The 15,122-nt window shown below is 34.7% G+C and overlaps 1 protein-coding gene across 8 annotated transcripts in view; it reads left to right on the top strand.

Annotated features, from left to right (window-relative positions):
- CNOT2 (CCR4-NOT transcription complex subunit 2) overlaps positions 1-15,122 on the top strand; it is a 120,190-nt gene that overhangs the window by 79,195 nt on the left and 25,873 nt on the right. For all 8 annotated transcript variants that reach the window (XM_044226633.1, XM_044226638.1, XM_044226632.1 and 5 more), the window contains one exon: positions 6,239-6,305. In XM_044226633.1, the coding sequence (XP_044082568.1) occupies positions 6,239-6,305 (67 nt within the window). The remainder of the gene's footprint in view (positions 1-6,238; positions 6,306-15,122) is intronic.

Raw genomic sequence — 15,122 nt, 5'->3', positions numbered from 1 at the left:
TTTCAGATCTTCACATGGTTCTCTCTCATTATATCCAAGTACCTGCTAAAATACCTTCCCTAAGAAACCTTCTCTCTTTTCCTAAGTAGCCTCGTATATACTATGAATACTACGTCCACTGTATCCTTCTAAATTCTTTCTTGCATTTTTACAGTCATCACACCTCTTCACCTAAAAGTATGTATTCATCAGTTGTTTATTATCCTCTCTACTCCACTAGGATTTAAGTTTAACAAGGGCAAGGACTTTGCCTGTCTGGCTTACTGATATGTTCTTAGAACCTATATATAATAATGTGCAGGAGATAGGGAATCTGTTAAAGGGAGGGAAGGGAGTTGATACTGAAATACAACAGTTAAGATTATTTGCAGATGATATTATTTACCTAAAAACCTAAAAAATCACCTTTAAAAATAGAAAATATGGGGGCACTTGGGTGGCTCAGTTGGTTAAGCGTCTGCCTTTGGCTCAGGGTTCCCGCATTAGGCTCTCTGCTTAACGGGGATCCTGCTTCTTTCTCCTTCTCCCTCTCTGCCTGCCACTCTACCTGCTGTGCTCTCTCTCTGTGTCAAATAAATAAATCTTTAAAAAATGAATGTATATAAATGTGGAGATTTTTATGACCGTGATAACCTAATAGAGTTAAATGTAAGTAAATCAGACTATACTCTAAAGAAACTGGAATTAAATGTCAAATCATTTGAAGGGAATCTTCTAAAAACCTTTGAAATTCATTGACATTCACAAAATCTTCAAGCTCCGTATATAAAGACAAAAGCCTTTTTATAAAAAACGATATACTTAAAAGATCTATCAGATTGTGATATATGTACAAAAAGAATCATAAAATGTTTCATCTCAATAATAACTAAAAATTCATAGTTAGAAAATGATACTTTCTGTTATACTAGAAAGGCACCTTTTTTTTTTTTTTTTTTTAAGGATTTTATTTATTTATTTGACGAACAGAGATCACAAGTAGGCAGAGAGGCAGGCAGAGAGAGAGGAAGGGAAGCAGGCTCTTCACTGAGCAGAGAGCCCGATGCGGGGCTTGATCCCAGGATCCTGGAATCATGACCTGAGCCGAAGGCAGAGGCTTTAACGCACTGAGCCACCCAGGCGCCCCAGGAGGCGCTTTTTTCAAGGAAGAAAATGAGGGGTCATTGAAGCAATTGCTGTGGAACTATAATTAATGCAGACTTTCTAAAACAGTTTAGAAATGAGTACTGAAAGCCTTTTAAAAATGTGAACATTTCTTCAGTCTTATGCCTTGCTGTATATTGAGCTCTAACCTAAAACTTAGACAATATAATATAAAGATGTTCATTGTCATACTTAGAATTTGAATGTTAAATGCCCAATAGGAATTAATTACATTGACTATTTCAGCTTGTAGTACACTTTTAAAAAATGCTCTTTTTAAAAATTAATGTTTTAATCAGAATTATTTGAAATACTGAGTTAAACCCATAATTTATTTTTATCTGATTCATAAGGTACAAGGTCCTATGACTTATTGACTGTTTATCTGACTGTTCCTGCCCTTCTTTTCTCCTTTCTTTTGTTCTTTTTAATGTATTGTCTTCTTATAGTCTTTCTTTGTGTGTCAGTTAGATGTCATTGTGATGAGTGGTTTCATTTTTTAAACCATACTGTTTTTAATTTTAAAATGTTCTTCAGATTCTGTCCTAGGTTTAGAACTTCTTTTCCTTTGTGGGTTCTTTTTTTTTTTTTTTTTCCCTCCCCGTTTGTATATATGTTATAGTCGAAGTTATACTTTGTTATTTTTGTTCTGGATTAACAACAGAATTTAGAATTATGTTATTACCACACCTTTAAGTAATATGATACAGTGAATTGTTTAAAGGTTATTTAAAAACTTACTTCATTTTTTAATTGCTTTTGTGGTCAGGGAACTTTTATTTAACCAAACTTTCTTGTATTTTGAAGTAATTTGTTATTGAGAAAATACTTTCTTGACTAGACTGATTTTAATGTTTCCAAAATCTGTTTTAGGATTGAAGGTACATTTATTGGAGGGAATAATTGAGAAGTGGTCTCTATTAGAAAGCACAGAATAATTGATACCTTTGTGGTGTTAATGGTTTGAGGGCAGGGCCCATATTTGCTTATTAAGTTTTCAAATATATATATATTTGTAAAACAAAAAAATTTTAAACTTTTTTTGGTCATGGATTTCAGAGTTGTATCTAGTAACAGTGGAAATAATTTTTTAAATAGTTTCTAGCTTACTAACTTTTCTTAACATTCTATGTAGTAAATCAAGGGTAAGTGGGCTTTTTGTTGGGTCATCATGGAATCATCATGAATCATGAATCACATTACTGTTTCTTCTAGTTGCTTCTTGGTTTTTGTTGTTGCCTGACTACAGTTTACTTTATAGATTGTTTGAGAACTGAGGAAGAGTGTAGTTGAAATGATGGTTTTGGACTGGGAACATAGTATCCTTGGTGGCTTCAGCGTTCTACTAATTATGTAACATTTAATTCTTTTCCCATTTCCCCCATCTACGAACGATCACAAGCTCTGCTTATTTTACCTGAAATTTGTGATGATGAACTTCTTTCTTTAGTTTCTTAGACAAAAATTAGTATAAATGTAGGGTACTACGCAGTAAATTCCCCAGAGGTTGAATGACCCTTTGACTGCTGTTAAAAGAAGTCCTCCTTTGGGAGGAAAATTAGGTTATTAGTGCAGCTGCTACCATATAGTGAGCACATACTATGTGCCATAGTTTATCTCATTTAATCTTCACTTCAACTCTATTTGGTAGGTAGTATTATTTCCATCTTAACAGGAAAGAAACAGAGGCCTGGCTCTCCCATAGGTAAGTGTCAGAACCAGGATTCAGACCTAGATTTTTTTTTTTTTTTTTTAACTCCAAAACTGAGCTTACATTGCATTCCTACGTAATGTGTCTCTTGATCTAAGACTTTGATATTTCTCTAAGAAATTAGTCTTTATATTAACTTTCAGTATGTAAATATGTAAGTTTTCTGTTGTCTGTTCACTGTAGTTATTGCTGTGCCATGGTACATTTCTTGTGCATTTTCTTTGCCCTCTCAAATAGCATTTATATCCCATTTACATTCCTTCATTATGTGTTAATTATATTTTTAGCACTGACATATTTCATGAAGCATGCTTTCAGTGTTTAAAAATTATACCATTAGGAACTGGTTTAATAAGAAATTATATATTTTGCATTTTTTACATGTTTTGAGGCAGTCATTTTAACATCCGTTTGCAGAACTGATTAATGCTTATTTTCCGTGGATGCTTTGAAGGCTATAAACTCTGAAGTTTAACAAACTACTTTCATATTCCTTTAAAGTATTGTTCACTAACCTTCTCATGTACTCTCACACATATAGAAGATAATAGTAGTTATTATGTCACACTGGCAAATGGGTCACTCTGCTGCTCTTGATCACCAGTACTTGGCCCAGGGAGCCATGCCCTCTCTACCCTCTACCTTCATGTTGTGCCTCCCTCTCTTAGCTTCCTAGCGCTGAGAGGGTTGTTATCTTGGCACACCCGTAACTCCTTGTAGATATATAACCTTTGTGAGAAAGTAGACTAAAATGTCTGTTCTTTGGACTTACATATTGAGTAAACATAAATTTCTGAGAAAATTAAAATTTTAAGTGGTCCATTCTAAAATCTGCACATTGTGGAACATTCTAACACATACAGTCATTTGCCAGTCTCTTTTGGAAACTGCTCTTGTACTTTCTTTGTAACTTAACAATGATAACAATATCATGATTTTAAGTGTTTTATATAAACCTTTTGCCTTCTGTCACCAACTAAAGCTTTACTGTATATTATACATTTTCTTTGATCTTGTTTTTGCAATTTGGAAAGGAGTCTTTAAGGTGCTTGAGATATTTACAGTTATGTGGTTAACAGTGATGATGATTGTACCTAACAAAAGAACTTGATCAGGCATTAAATGTGTATTCTTTCAGTTTAATTGTTTAGATTGTGTACCCTCTGTATTTGAAAAGGAATATTTATAAGGTTTGATGCTTCTTTAGAAAGTTTGTTACTTTATTTAAATACTGCTAGTTTTAAAGTAGTGTTACTTGGCCCTACCTCAGAAGAGTGATTTCTATCATTTGTTAAAACCACTGTTTTTTAAAACAACAACTTAGAATTTTGACATGAAAACAGCATGAAAACCTCTCGTTTGAATATTTCTCCTTCTGTTTTTTCGATGGTCAATGTCAGCACAGTTCTTCACTGGAAACCAAAGTAGCCCCTGAGAGTTCCCTGTCGGGTAATTCTTACCCTCCTCCTTTTCCCTATGCTTCAGCCATTTCAGCAGGTCTTGAAATACTGTTGCTTCTACCTCCAGAAGGCCCCTCTTTTGTAGTTCCACCTCTGCTGTTCTGGTTTAGTATCTTCCTGTTTCCATCCAGTTTTGCTTTGGAATTAACTCCCTAAAGCACAGCCAGATCAGGTCACTTCTTTCCTTAATACTGCTTTTTTTCTTTTTATTGCCATAGTTGGTAGTCATCTGCCCTTTACATCTGGCCCCAGCATACTCTTTTTTCTCTCCCATTCTTCTGTGTATGTCCACATGTGCATAGGGGTGTATGCCTCATCTCCTCTCACTAATTACCTGTTATGAAATCACTAATTTTTCTTATTTTGTTTGTATTCTAATCACGTCACTAACTTTTATCATACTACACTCACTGCATATTCTCAGCCTGGAAGATTCCTTATCAGATGTTACTGCTCTGTAAAATATTTGTTACCTCGCCCTTGTTTAGAATTATTTTCCTTTTGTGATACTTCAGATGATTTACCTCATTGTGCCTTAGAGTATAATTAGGTACATAATTCATTCTTTTCATCTACAGGGTATGAAAATTTTGATGACATTGCCTAAGTCTTTAGTTAAATTGTCTTGGTGGTTACTTAATATAAGAGAGTACTTAAACATGTATTTGCATGTATGTGCTTTAATTTAACTCAATTTAAGTATCTACTTTGTTTATAGCACTGCACATGCAGTGCCAGTGTCTTTGAGGAAATAAAAAATATAGGGAGCGTGTTCCATGAATATAACATGTCGTCCAAAAAAAATGTGTATTCTATTAGGGAAAAAGGTACTGATGCAATAAATTGAAAGGCACTGTTAAGAAGTCCATGAAAGGGCACTTGGGTGTCTCAGTTGGTTAAGCAACTGCCTTCGGTCATATCTAGAGTCATGATCTAGAGGTCAGGATCTAGTCCCACATCGGGCTCCCTGCTCAGCAGGGGGTCTGCTTCTCCCTCTGACCTCTCCCCTCTTGTGCTCTCTCCTTTCGTTCTTTAAAAAAAAAAAAAAAAAAAAAGTCCATGAAAGGGGCACCTGGGTGGCTCAGTTGGTTAAGCCCCTGCCTTTGGCTCAGGTCATGATCTTAGGGTCCTTGGGTCGAGCTCCGCATTGGGCGCTCTGCTTAGCAGGGAACCTGGCCGCCCCCCCCCACCTGCCTCTCTGCCTGCTTGGATCTCTATCTGTCAAATAAATAAATAAAATATTTAAAAATAAAAAATAAAGTAAAACAAAACATTTTTTTAAAAAGTCCATGAAAGTCACACTAACAGTATACGTTATATACCAAGTCTATATATTTTTGTAAGTAATTTTGACTTGTCCTTTGGTATTTTGTCATCTCTCCATTTATTTTATGATTGTATGTTTGTTAGATTTTTCTACCCATTTTATACATGAACTATTTGTATATATAAATGTTGGGTAATATTTTTACAAAACAAAACTTGTCTATTCAGGTAATTTTATTTTCAACTTTTCATAAACTGAATTTAGAATTTAGCTTAATATATTATCTAAAGATCAATAATTAGACTTATTTAAATTTATAGAGGCTAACTTTCTGAGATACTGTCTTCATGTTTTTGTTAGCCTAGTTTTTTTTGTTTTTTAAGTGAAATAATGATGCTGCTATAGTTTTCTTTAGAGTAACTTGAAAGAGAAACCTTGTAATCAGAAATTAGTTTTGTTTGTACATTTTTATTTTATCCAATTGTAATATTTTCTTAAGAAACACAGAATTTATTATGTAATGTTTATTTTATCTTTTTTGAAGAATAGGAAATGTGGTTTGGCTCTCACATACTATGTGTTGTACAGATTCATAACGTGTAAACGCATTGCTTTGTGTACTTTCTTTATGCTCTAATATAATTAATTTGTTTCTAGATGCTGGCATCACCATCTACATCAGGTCAGCTGTCTCAGTTTGGGGCAAGTTTATACGGGCAACAAAGTAAGAATTTTGTATTTATTCTGGGATGCTTTATTTAAGGAAAAAAATAGCTACAAAATAAAGAACAACCAGTGCTGCCCTTCTGGGTCAGTTCTAGGATTTAAAAGGAAAGATTTTTAATTTTCAGTTTTTCTTATTTCACTTAACATAGGAAAACCTCATTATTTCAGATCTTTTCTAATTCAAAATTTGTTATTATTTGGGTATAGGAAAGACTGGAAGTTACTTGTATATTGTTTGTTTCTGTATGTTCTTTTGCAGTACAATGTTTTTGAAGAATTTGCTAAACAAATAAAAAAATAGACCTCCTCTATGTTTTCAGTTAGAGGTACTTAAACTTTTTTGTTTGGTCAGTTAAATGGGTGGTTTTGTTCGTGGGTTTTGGCCTTTTTATTAATGAAGGACCATTACTTAACAGTCTGCAAAATGCTCTTTGTTTAGCAAATATTTCTTCTTTTAGTTTTCCTCATCTGGATATAGAATATTTGTTTTTGACTCACAGTTCAGTGCTTTTTCTACATATAAGATTTTATTTCTTTTTAAGTACTGTAATGCTTTTATAGCGCTTAGCACAGTGCCTGGCGCATAGTAAGCGCTCAATAAATGTTTGCTATTATTATCACATAAAATTTTTATAAAACTAAGTTATAAAATCTTCCTGTTTTTTCCATTAATTTTCCAAACTGTTAAATATTAATAAGATTTTATTATCTCTGTTAATGTCAGAGACTGCTGATCTCTCATCTGTTAACAGAAGGGGAGTATTAAAAGGGATATAAATTCCCATCCAAGATTATAGGACATAGAATAACTGGAAAAAACAATCTGATGACTGAGTATCTTAACCAGCTTCAAATAAAAATCAGTTATTTGATTTGGAACCCTTTTCTAGTATAATAAAATAAAGTTTTGATAGGTATCAGAATAGTTTGTCAGACCACTTCATTCTTTAGATTTATTTTGAAGTTTAATAGGGGGAAGAAACTTACTTTGTTAGACAAATATAGCTTTCATCTACTTTTTTCTTCCTCCTCCTTTTGCTGTAGTGTGCAATTTTGTTAACATAGAATTAGTAAATAAAATTCATTAATTGGTTACAAATATTAGCAGTTTTCCTCTAATTAAGTGGAAAACATTTTTTAAAAGCTTATATTGTGTTAAAGAGGTGTTGCTTCATTTATTCACAAATGTTTATCCTAATTGTTGAGGGGATATTATTAGCTAGTTATTTGCTTCATTTAGCCTGTGTTTTAGTATGAAACCTACTACTTTCACCTTCCTGGCAACCCTTATTATGAAAATACCTAGTTATTTTAAAGCTACCCTTTATTTCTATAGAGTAACTGCAAAGAACTTCCTTTGTTTTCTTTTTAAAGCCCACAATTTATCGCAACCAAAAATAGATCTGGAATGGAGAAAAATTATATTTGAGAAGCTAAGGTTATTTTGTGAAGGAGGATGGCAATTATTTTACAATATAATCAGCTATATAGACTTCTAGAATCTGATGTCATTTTTTAACCTGCAAATGTGAAATTGTAATTGGGCTAAAATACAGAATGGGTTAAGCTTGAAATACAGTTATTTTATTGGTATTAGATATTTAGCTTCTTAATTTGTGTAAAATGATTGTGCTGGTTATTAGGGATATCAAAGCTTAGTAAATGAGCAAAGTTATTTTCATCAGAAAAAGTATTTTATGGTATTCAGTTTAAAAAGAAATCACATATGACATTTGGAATTTAGTATATTAAATGACTGTATTCCTATAGCAATTGTAGTCAGCATTTTCAATGTACAGTTTAGTCTTTTAACTGACAGTGAAGGTATTAGTCTACAGAAAATTGAACCTTAGGTCAGTTGGAACTGAAATGTGTCAAGTCAGGGTACAGTTATTCCTTTCCAGGGTACAGATGTAGAAAACTGCAACTAATGAAAAAAGACAGAGGCTGGATTCCCAGTCTCTCCTATCTGTTAGGATACACCCTAGGGCCATATAGCTCAGTTAGCTGATGAGTACTCTGAACATACACCTTGTCAGAGAGAACACCAGCTACCCTGTGGGACTTGAGGGTCCTGGTTTCAGTAGTATAAATTAGTCAGAATGATAAAACTTGAGGAGCTAACTGTCATAAAGGATGGAGGTTGAAGGAATAGCAGGTGGGAGAGGTTAGTGATACTATTCTTATGGCAACAAGTTGTAATTGTACGTTAGGTTTGATACAACTGAATGTTCTTTTGCTTCACGAGTGTATTGAATACTGCCATTAACTCTGTATTCAGATTGGCAAAGTTCAGTAGGAATTTTTACCATTAAAATAGGGGTCTGCTATCTGTTTTGTGTTCTTAATAATTACAGAGTTTAGAGGTGGAAGGAAAAGTATCCTCCAGAACAGTCTCAATGAGATTAAACAAGGGAGGACATTCCTCTTGGAATGGATACAGAGCTGCTGAAACCTACATTTTGCCAGATTTGGGTGGAAGTAATTGTGTGATATATAAGGGTGCCTAGAAAGTGCTGCACTAGGGGCTTGTATGATTACAGATCCCCTTATAGTCTGATTGTATCCTAGTATGTGACTGATTTTTCATCTAGACATTCATGTGAATACAGTGCACCAAATGATAACTATAGAAGCCGTTGAACAAAATCTTATATTCAAGTTACATGATGTTTTCTGCTTGTTTTCTTTGCAAGTGTGCATAAGATTTTAGATGTACCTTATAAGTTTAAAGACCCCCTTGGCTCCCCAAAGCTTGTACTAGATCAGAATTAATTGGGAACCAGGAATTTAATCTCTCCTTGATATTCAGTGCATTAAAATTAAGTGGTAATAAAGTTGGGGTCACTTTTACTTTCTTACCAACAGGATTTAGAGACTTAGAGTTTTGGAGAAAAGGGCAACTACTATTTACTGAGTGCTTCCTCTATGCCTACTGTCTTATAGGCACATAGGTTAACTAGCTGTCAGGATGAGTCCATGATAACGCACTTGTACCTGAATTCTCAGAGGACCCAGTCATCTAGCTGGAGAAAGAAAGAAACTTGTCTTTCTGGGATCTGGACTCCCAGCTTGAGAGCAGTGGCACATTCTCATGCTTACCAACGTTTATTTGGCCTCCTGTTGTAACAACACTGAAATGAGTTTTTGGAGAACCAAAGCACAGGTGGGGTGATTCAGAAGTGATGCTACTGATAGCGTGGTTAGTCCATTGACAGATTTTAGTAGCTTCAAGAAATTATAGGAACATTTAATAGATACTTGAATTAATATTCTGGGAGTTCTTGCTCTCAAGAAGCACATGGTATTAGTTTGGGAGGTCAAGACATTTATATATAAAATGTTAAATAACAGCCTACAGTGTTGATACATAGGTTGAAACGTATCATACTGAATTGGTTGGACAGACTTAGGGTTTAGAGAGAAGAGCACAGTGAGCTAAGTGGTAAGGAAAAGCTTCAAAAAGGAGTTTAATAGATACTTACTGAATGCCTGCCGTATAATGGCGTTATGCTGCATAGTGGTAGAGGCTCTTTTCTGCCATCTCTGTACAGAATACATACTGCTAGTATGTTGCCGCATTTGTTTATTGCATGTCTTCCTTTGCTTTTGTATCCTTAGTATTCTATACATGACAGGCACTCAGAAATGTTTTTTGAATGCATGATGAGCAAGATATGGTTCCTACATGTAATGTAGATAAGTACACAAGTTATTTTCCTACAGAGCAAAGGAAGTAGTAGAGTTTTCTGGACATTTCAGAGGTGGGAGTAATCACGTATCTTGGAGAATAATCAGGAAAGGATTTACAGATGAAGTCATGTTTGTCATTGGCCTTGAAGAGACTGGATAAGGTTGTTCTAGTAGTGGGAACAACACCCACAGCATGGGGTAGATTTGGGAATGGTCTGGTTTATCAAGCAAGAGAACCTTACTAGGCTGTTGATTGATTTCATTCAAGAAGTACAGTCTTTACAATACTGTGGGACATTTCTCAAGATCTTTACCACTTTCCAAGGTCAAGAACAGAGCTATAGCATACAGTTTTCCATCAGAAAAGAATGATTTTCTGGTGAAAACCATTAGTTCATTAGACTGTAATCTTCACCTTCACCTTTAGGACCACCTGTTGACTCACTCACTCTTTTTTTTTTTTTTTTTTGCATAGGCATGTTTCACATTCCACCCCAACCACTTCCCCAAAACTAATAATAATTATGTATTTACTGCGTGTCAGGTGCTAATTTAAATATTTTATGTGAATCAGTTCATTTAATCTTCACATCTATCCCGAAAGAGGTTAAGGAATTTGCACAAGGTTTTACAGGCAGTAAGTAGTAGAGCCAGGATTACATTACCTAGTAAGTGTAACTATGTTAACATGAGAACAGAAGTTTCTTTGAAACCTGGATCCTACATACTGCTTACTGAATATCATGACCCTAGAGGGCCATTAGCACATAGTAGAAACAGCAAATGTTTAAATCCACAGATTTCAGGGGTCTAATGACCAGAGCATTAGGGTAGTGTTTAGTTAGCTACCTCTACCATGAGTGAAATACTATTCCAAGAGCTAAGAGAATGGCAAATATCAAAGATCTTGTTTTCGTGGAGCTTACATTTTAATGAAGAAAGAATAATCATGCAGACAACTAAGTAAATAAGATGATTCTAGTAAATACTATAAAAATCAAGTCAGATTAAGGGATCGAGCAAAGAAGCTATCTTATGAGGAGGTGGTATTTGAATGAAAACTTCAGTGTCGAGAAAGGGAAATCTTTGGAAAGATCTGATAGAGAGGTTTTTAGGTATAGACAACAGCAAATGGGAAAGTGCTTATTCATGAGAAAGCAAGAAAGAACTGAATGTATTATAGGGAGAGCGAAAGGGCTAGTGTAGTGAACAAAGAAAGCACAAGGTTAATGGAGTACCAGGTGTCAGATCATGGAGTCTTGTAATGATTTGGTAAATAATTTAGGTTTATTCTAAGTTTAACGGGAAGGATTTTAAGATACAGTTTCATTTTTAAAAGACCACTTTGTTCTGTAGCAAATGGACTAGGACAAATAATAAGAGAGAGCAAGACTAGGCTAATGCTTCAGTAGTCCAGGCAAGAAAATAGGATGATGTGGACTGCGCGTAGAGGTGTTAAGAAGTGGTCAGATTTGGGATATTTCAGAGATAGAGCTAATACTGTTTGGTGATAGAGGATGTGAAAGAGAGAGACTCAGGATTTCTTGGGTTTGAGATCTGCATTACTTGGTGAATGGGTGACATGAATCTGTAATGGCAACTTAGGTTGAGGAGTACAAACTATACTTAGGAGCTTCACATGGGTGTTGCATAGGTAGAGTGCCAGTTTCTGTAAAGATCTAGCCAAACATTTGCAGGTACCCTCTGCCAGTTCTAACATAACATCAGCTTTTCGTAGTTGAGGATGTTGAAGCCGGTTAACTCCATCCATGTATCTTTCTTGTCACGTACATCCCTTAGTACTCAAAAGCAAACCCACTCCTCCTCCAGGCATATCACTTGCCCTTCTCTTCTTTTATCTTGCCATTTTCAGGCTCAGCTGCTTCAACATTTTTACCTTCCTGATCCCTCCTCATCACCACCACCAAGTACCTGACTGGGTCTCTTTCATTATGTAATTCATATACTGTGTCCTCCAGGAAACAATTTTCTGATTCCGAATCCATTTTACTTTCACATCTGACTTAGTGGTCTCTCCCATATTCATCAGAGCACACTAAACATGTGCTGTGTGTAAACAGCTGCATCATGATTTTTTTTTTTTTTTTTTAAAGATACTCTTCTGTATTTCTATAGGTGAGAGAAGGGGATGTATTCCAGGTGAGGAGACAGATATGAATAAAAGTGCAGGGACAAATTTGGAGAGAGGACCAGGGAAAAGAGGAAGATTGTAAGTAAAATATGTGGTATATAAAAAGAGCTTATATTGGAGTGAGTAAAATATTAATTAGGAATAGATATGTCAATTCTATCTCAGTAAAGCTGGGAGACAAACAAACAAACAAACAAAAACCCCAGAGATTAAAAGAATCTTTTTAGTCCTGACAGAGAAGTTTAAAAGACTAAACTGTGATTGAATATAATATTAATAGGCAGTGGTTCTCAACTCTGGCTATATACCTAAAAACACCTGGAGAGTTTTTTTTTAAATCTCTCTAGTCATGAATTGTCAGCATTCAGACTGAGTGACAATTTCTAGGCGTGGGACCCAGACATTAGTGTTCCACAGATGATGTGAAAGTTAGCAACTACTATAAGAAGTGGAAAGTAGTTGGTCGGAAAAAGGATGAAAATAAGAGTTAAGAAATTGGATTGTTACTTTTATTCTTCATTGTGATTGGCAAGTAACTTAATTCTTGATGTTCTTTATCTGTAACTTAGTTGGATGATCTCTGGAGACTTTTCTGTCTCCAAAATCCTTTGATTTTAATGAAGGAAAATACTTAAAATAATGTTACAGAGAAGATTACGCAGCTGAGTATGGGGCAGATTGGAGTAAGATGTGAGGACAGGTTAGAGGTTAGAAGGTTTAGTTGTTCATCAGTGTGGAGAGGACAGTGGGTTCCTAGGATAAACTACTTGCTTTGGAAATAAATAGAAGGGGGAGTGTGTGCTTTAAGCCCTTTGGCAGCAGTTAGGGATTTTGTATCCTTCTCCTTCAGGAGACTTGATTTAAGTATGAGTATCCAAGGATTTGGTTGCTGTGATTGGATTTTTTCTTATAACTTTTATATTATTAATATTCTTTGTTTTTAGCAAAAGATTGAATAAAGGAGGCATAAGATATTTAAGGGATTGCTGTTAATCAGTTTGTACAGTGGAAATAATTCATGGAAGCATTTCTTAGATCATATTGCTTTGGATTTCTGAAAAATGGTCAATTAATTCAGTTCATTCTCTGTATAGCACCCTGCCAAATTAGAGGCAGGAGTCTACATTGAGTATGTTCATAGATTTCTCTTAATACTGTATTATTCTTCATTAGCAATTTGTCAGGTTGAAGGAAAAATTTGATTCAGAACTGTAACCTTTTTAGCTACTTTTTAGCTTTTTTTGTTCAGTTATTCCTCATTTATATTTTTTACCTATTGTAATTATTTTATGCCAGATTTTTTAATGAGTCTTTTTCCCCTGGTATTCTCTTTTGGCTCGCATGTCTTCTTGGTAAAATATTTTGGAGATGATTTTCTGTGATTGTTTCTAAATATATTACTAAAAGAGTAAAGTTCTGTCTTTGACCTTACCCAGTTATAATTGTTAGACTCAAGTAACTCAAATTTAAAGATTTAGTGTATTTGGTTAACTAAAAATAAATCTTTGTATGTTCCTATCAGTGATACTCTTCATGCTTTAAAAGAATTCAGTTTTTAATTGAATTTGAACTAGCTTATTAAGGTATTTAAAGCTTGATTATCCCATTTGAAATTGATGTACTTTTTTTCATACCTCCCTAGTTCAACAAAATGCAATTCGGACTGTTTGAATTTATTATTAGCTGTTTCATGAAATCAAGTGTTGAAGGAAAAATAAAAGTAGACACTAATCTTTGGGTTTATTTCATATTGTCTTCCTCCATTTTCAGCACTATAAATTAGCTCATGTGCCAGTCCCTAATTGATTAAATAAATAATCATACATTCTTGTTTCGATCTCCAAAAGTTTTTTGCTACAGATAATCTCTAGTTACTCTGAAGTTCTGGATTTTCATAATACAACATAGAATAATTTGAATATGAAGGATTAAAGTAAACAAATCTCAGTTTTGTAAGGCATTGATTACTAGAAAACAGCCAGAGGATACTAGATTTTTGGGAAGTGTATGTTTATTTAAAATGATAAAGTTATGAGAGTGAAAAGGAAAGGGAAAGTAAAATTAGGAGAAAGAAAACTTGAACAGGTATAAACAAGAGAGGGAGAAAGAAAATGGAAGGAAGAGACCAGGAAATGGAGGTTTAGAAAAAATTTGAAGTAAATATTTTAAAAAAGAAAAAGAAAGCAAGAAAAAACATAAAATAGGCAAGAGGTGTTACAAATTGGTATACACAAAGGGTGATCACTTCATGTTCTGTGAGCCTCCCATAAGGCTGCTGTGAAGAACACTAGGAGTTAAGAGATCTAAATTCTAGTCTTGGTTCTGTGTGTCACCTTGGAGAAAGCAGTTAACTCATCTGAGGCTCAGATTCCTCATCTGTAAAATGCGAACATTGGACTAGGTGATCTTTAAGGTCCCTTCTGGCTCTAAAATTGTGTATTTCTTGGTGTGGTCAGTAATTGTGTGAAACACATTCCTGTGGTTAATTTGCAGCTGTTGCTGACTTTAGGACGGCATTATTTGGGGAGAAGGATGTAAACTCCCCAAGGGTAGGAGCTTTTCTGTCTTGTTCACTGCTGTATCTCCAGCAGCTAGCACAGTGCTTGGCACATAGTAGGCACTCAATAAATGTTTATTGAATGCATATGAAAAGTATCACTTTGGTGGTTCACTGTGGGAGCATCTAGAGGGCAATCAGGAAAACTAGAGTGGCTTAAGAGAAGGAAAAGACTGATTTCTTCTGAAGAATCTTATATGGCTAATTTTTCATCTCATTTTTCCTTACTGTGTCCCAAATTCAGAGAACACATTTGCACCTACTGGTACATTCACGGTCACGAAACTTGTAGGGACCAGACATTACATATGATGAACTAAACCAGCATATAATCTAGGCCAGTTCATTCTCTTCCTGTCATTGAAAGAAAGGTAGAACTAACCTCTCGTCCTAATGGAACCTGACTGAAAGGA

Source organism: Neovison vison, chromosome 12 (assembly GCF_020171115.1).
Source record: "Neovison vison isolate M4711 chromosome 12, ASM_NN_V1, whole genome shotgun sequence".
Taxonomy (NCBI): domain Eukaryota; kingdom Metazoa; phylum Chordata; class Mammalia; order Carnivora; family Mustelidae; genus Neogale; species Neogale vison.
Note: the sequence above shows the minus strand (reverse complement) of the source record. Positions and strands in the feature narration are given on the sequence as shown.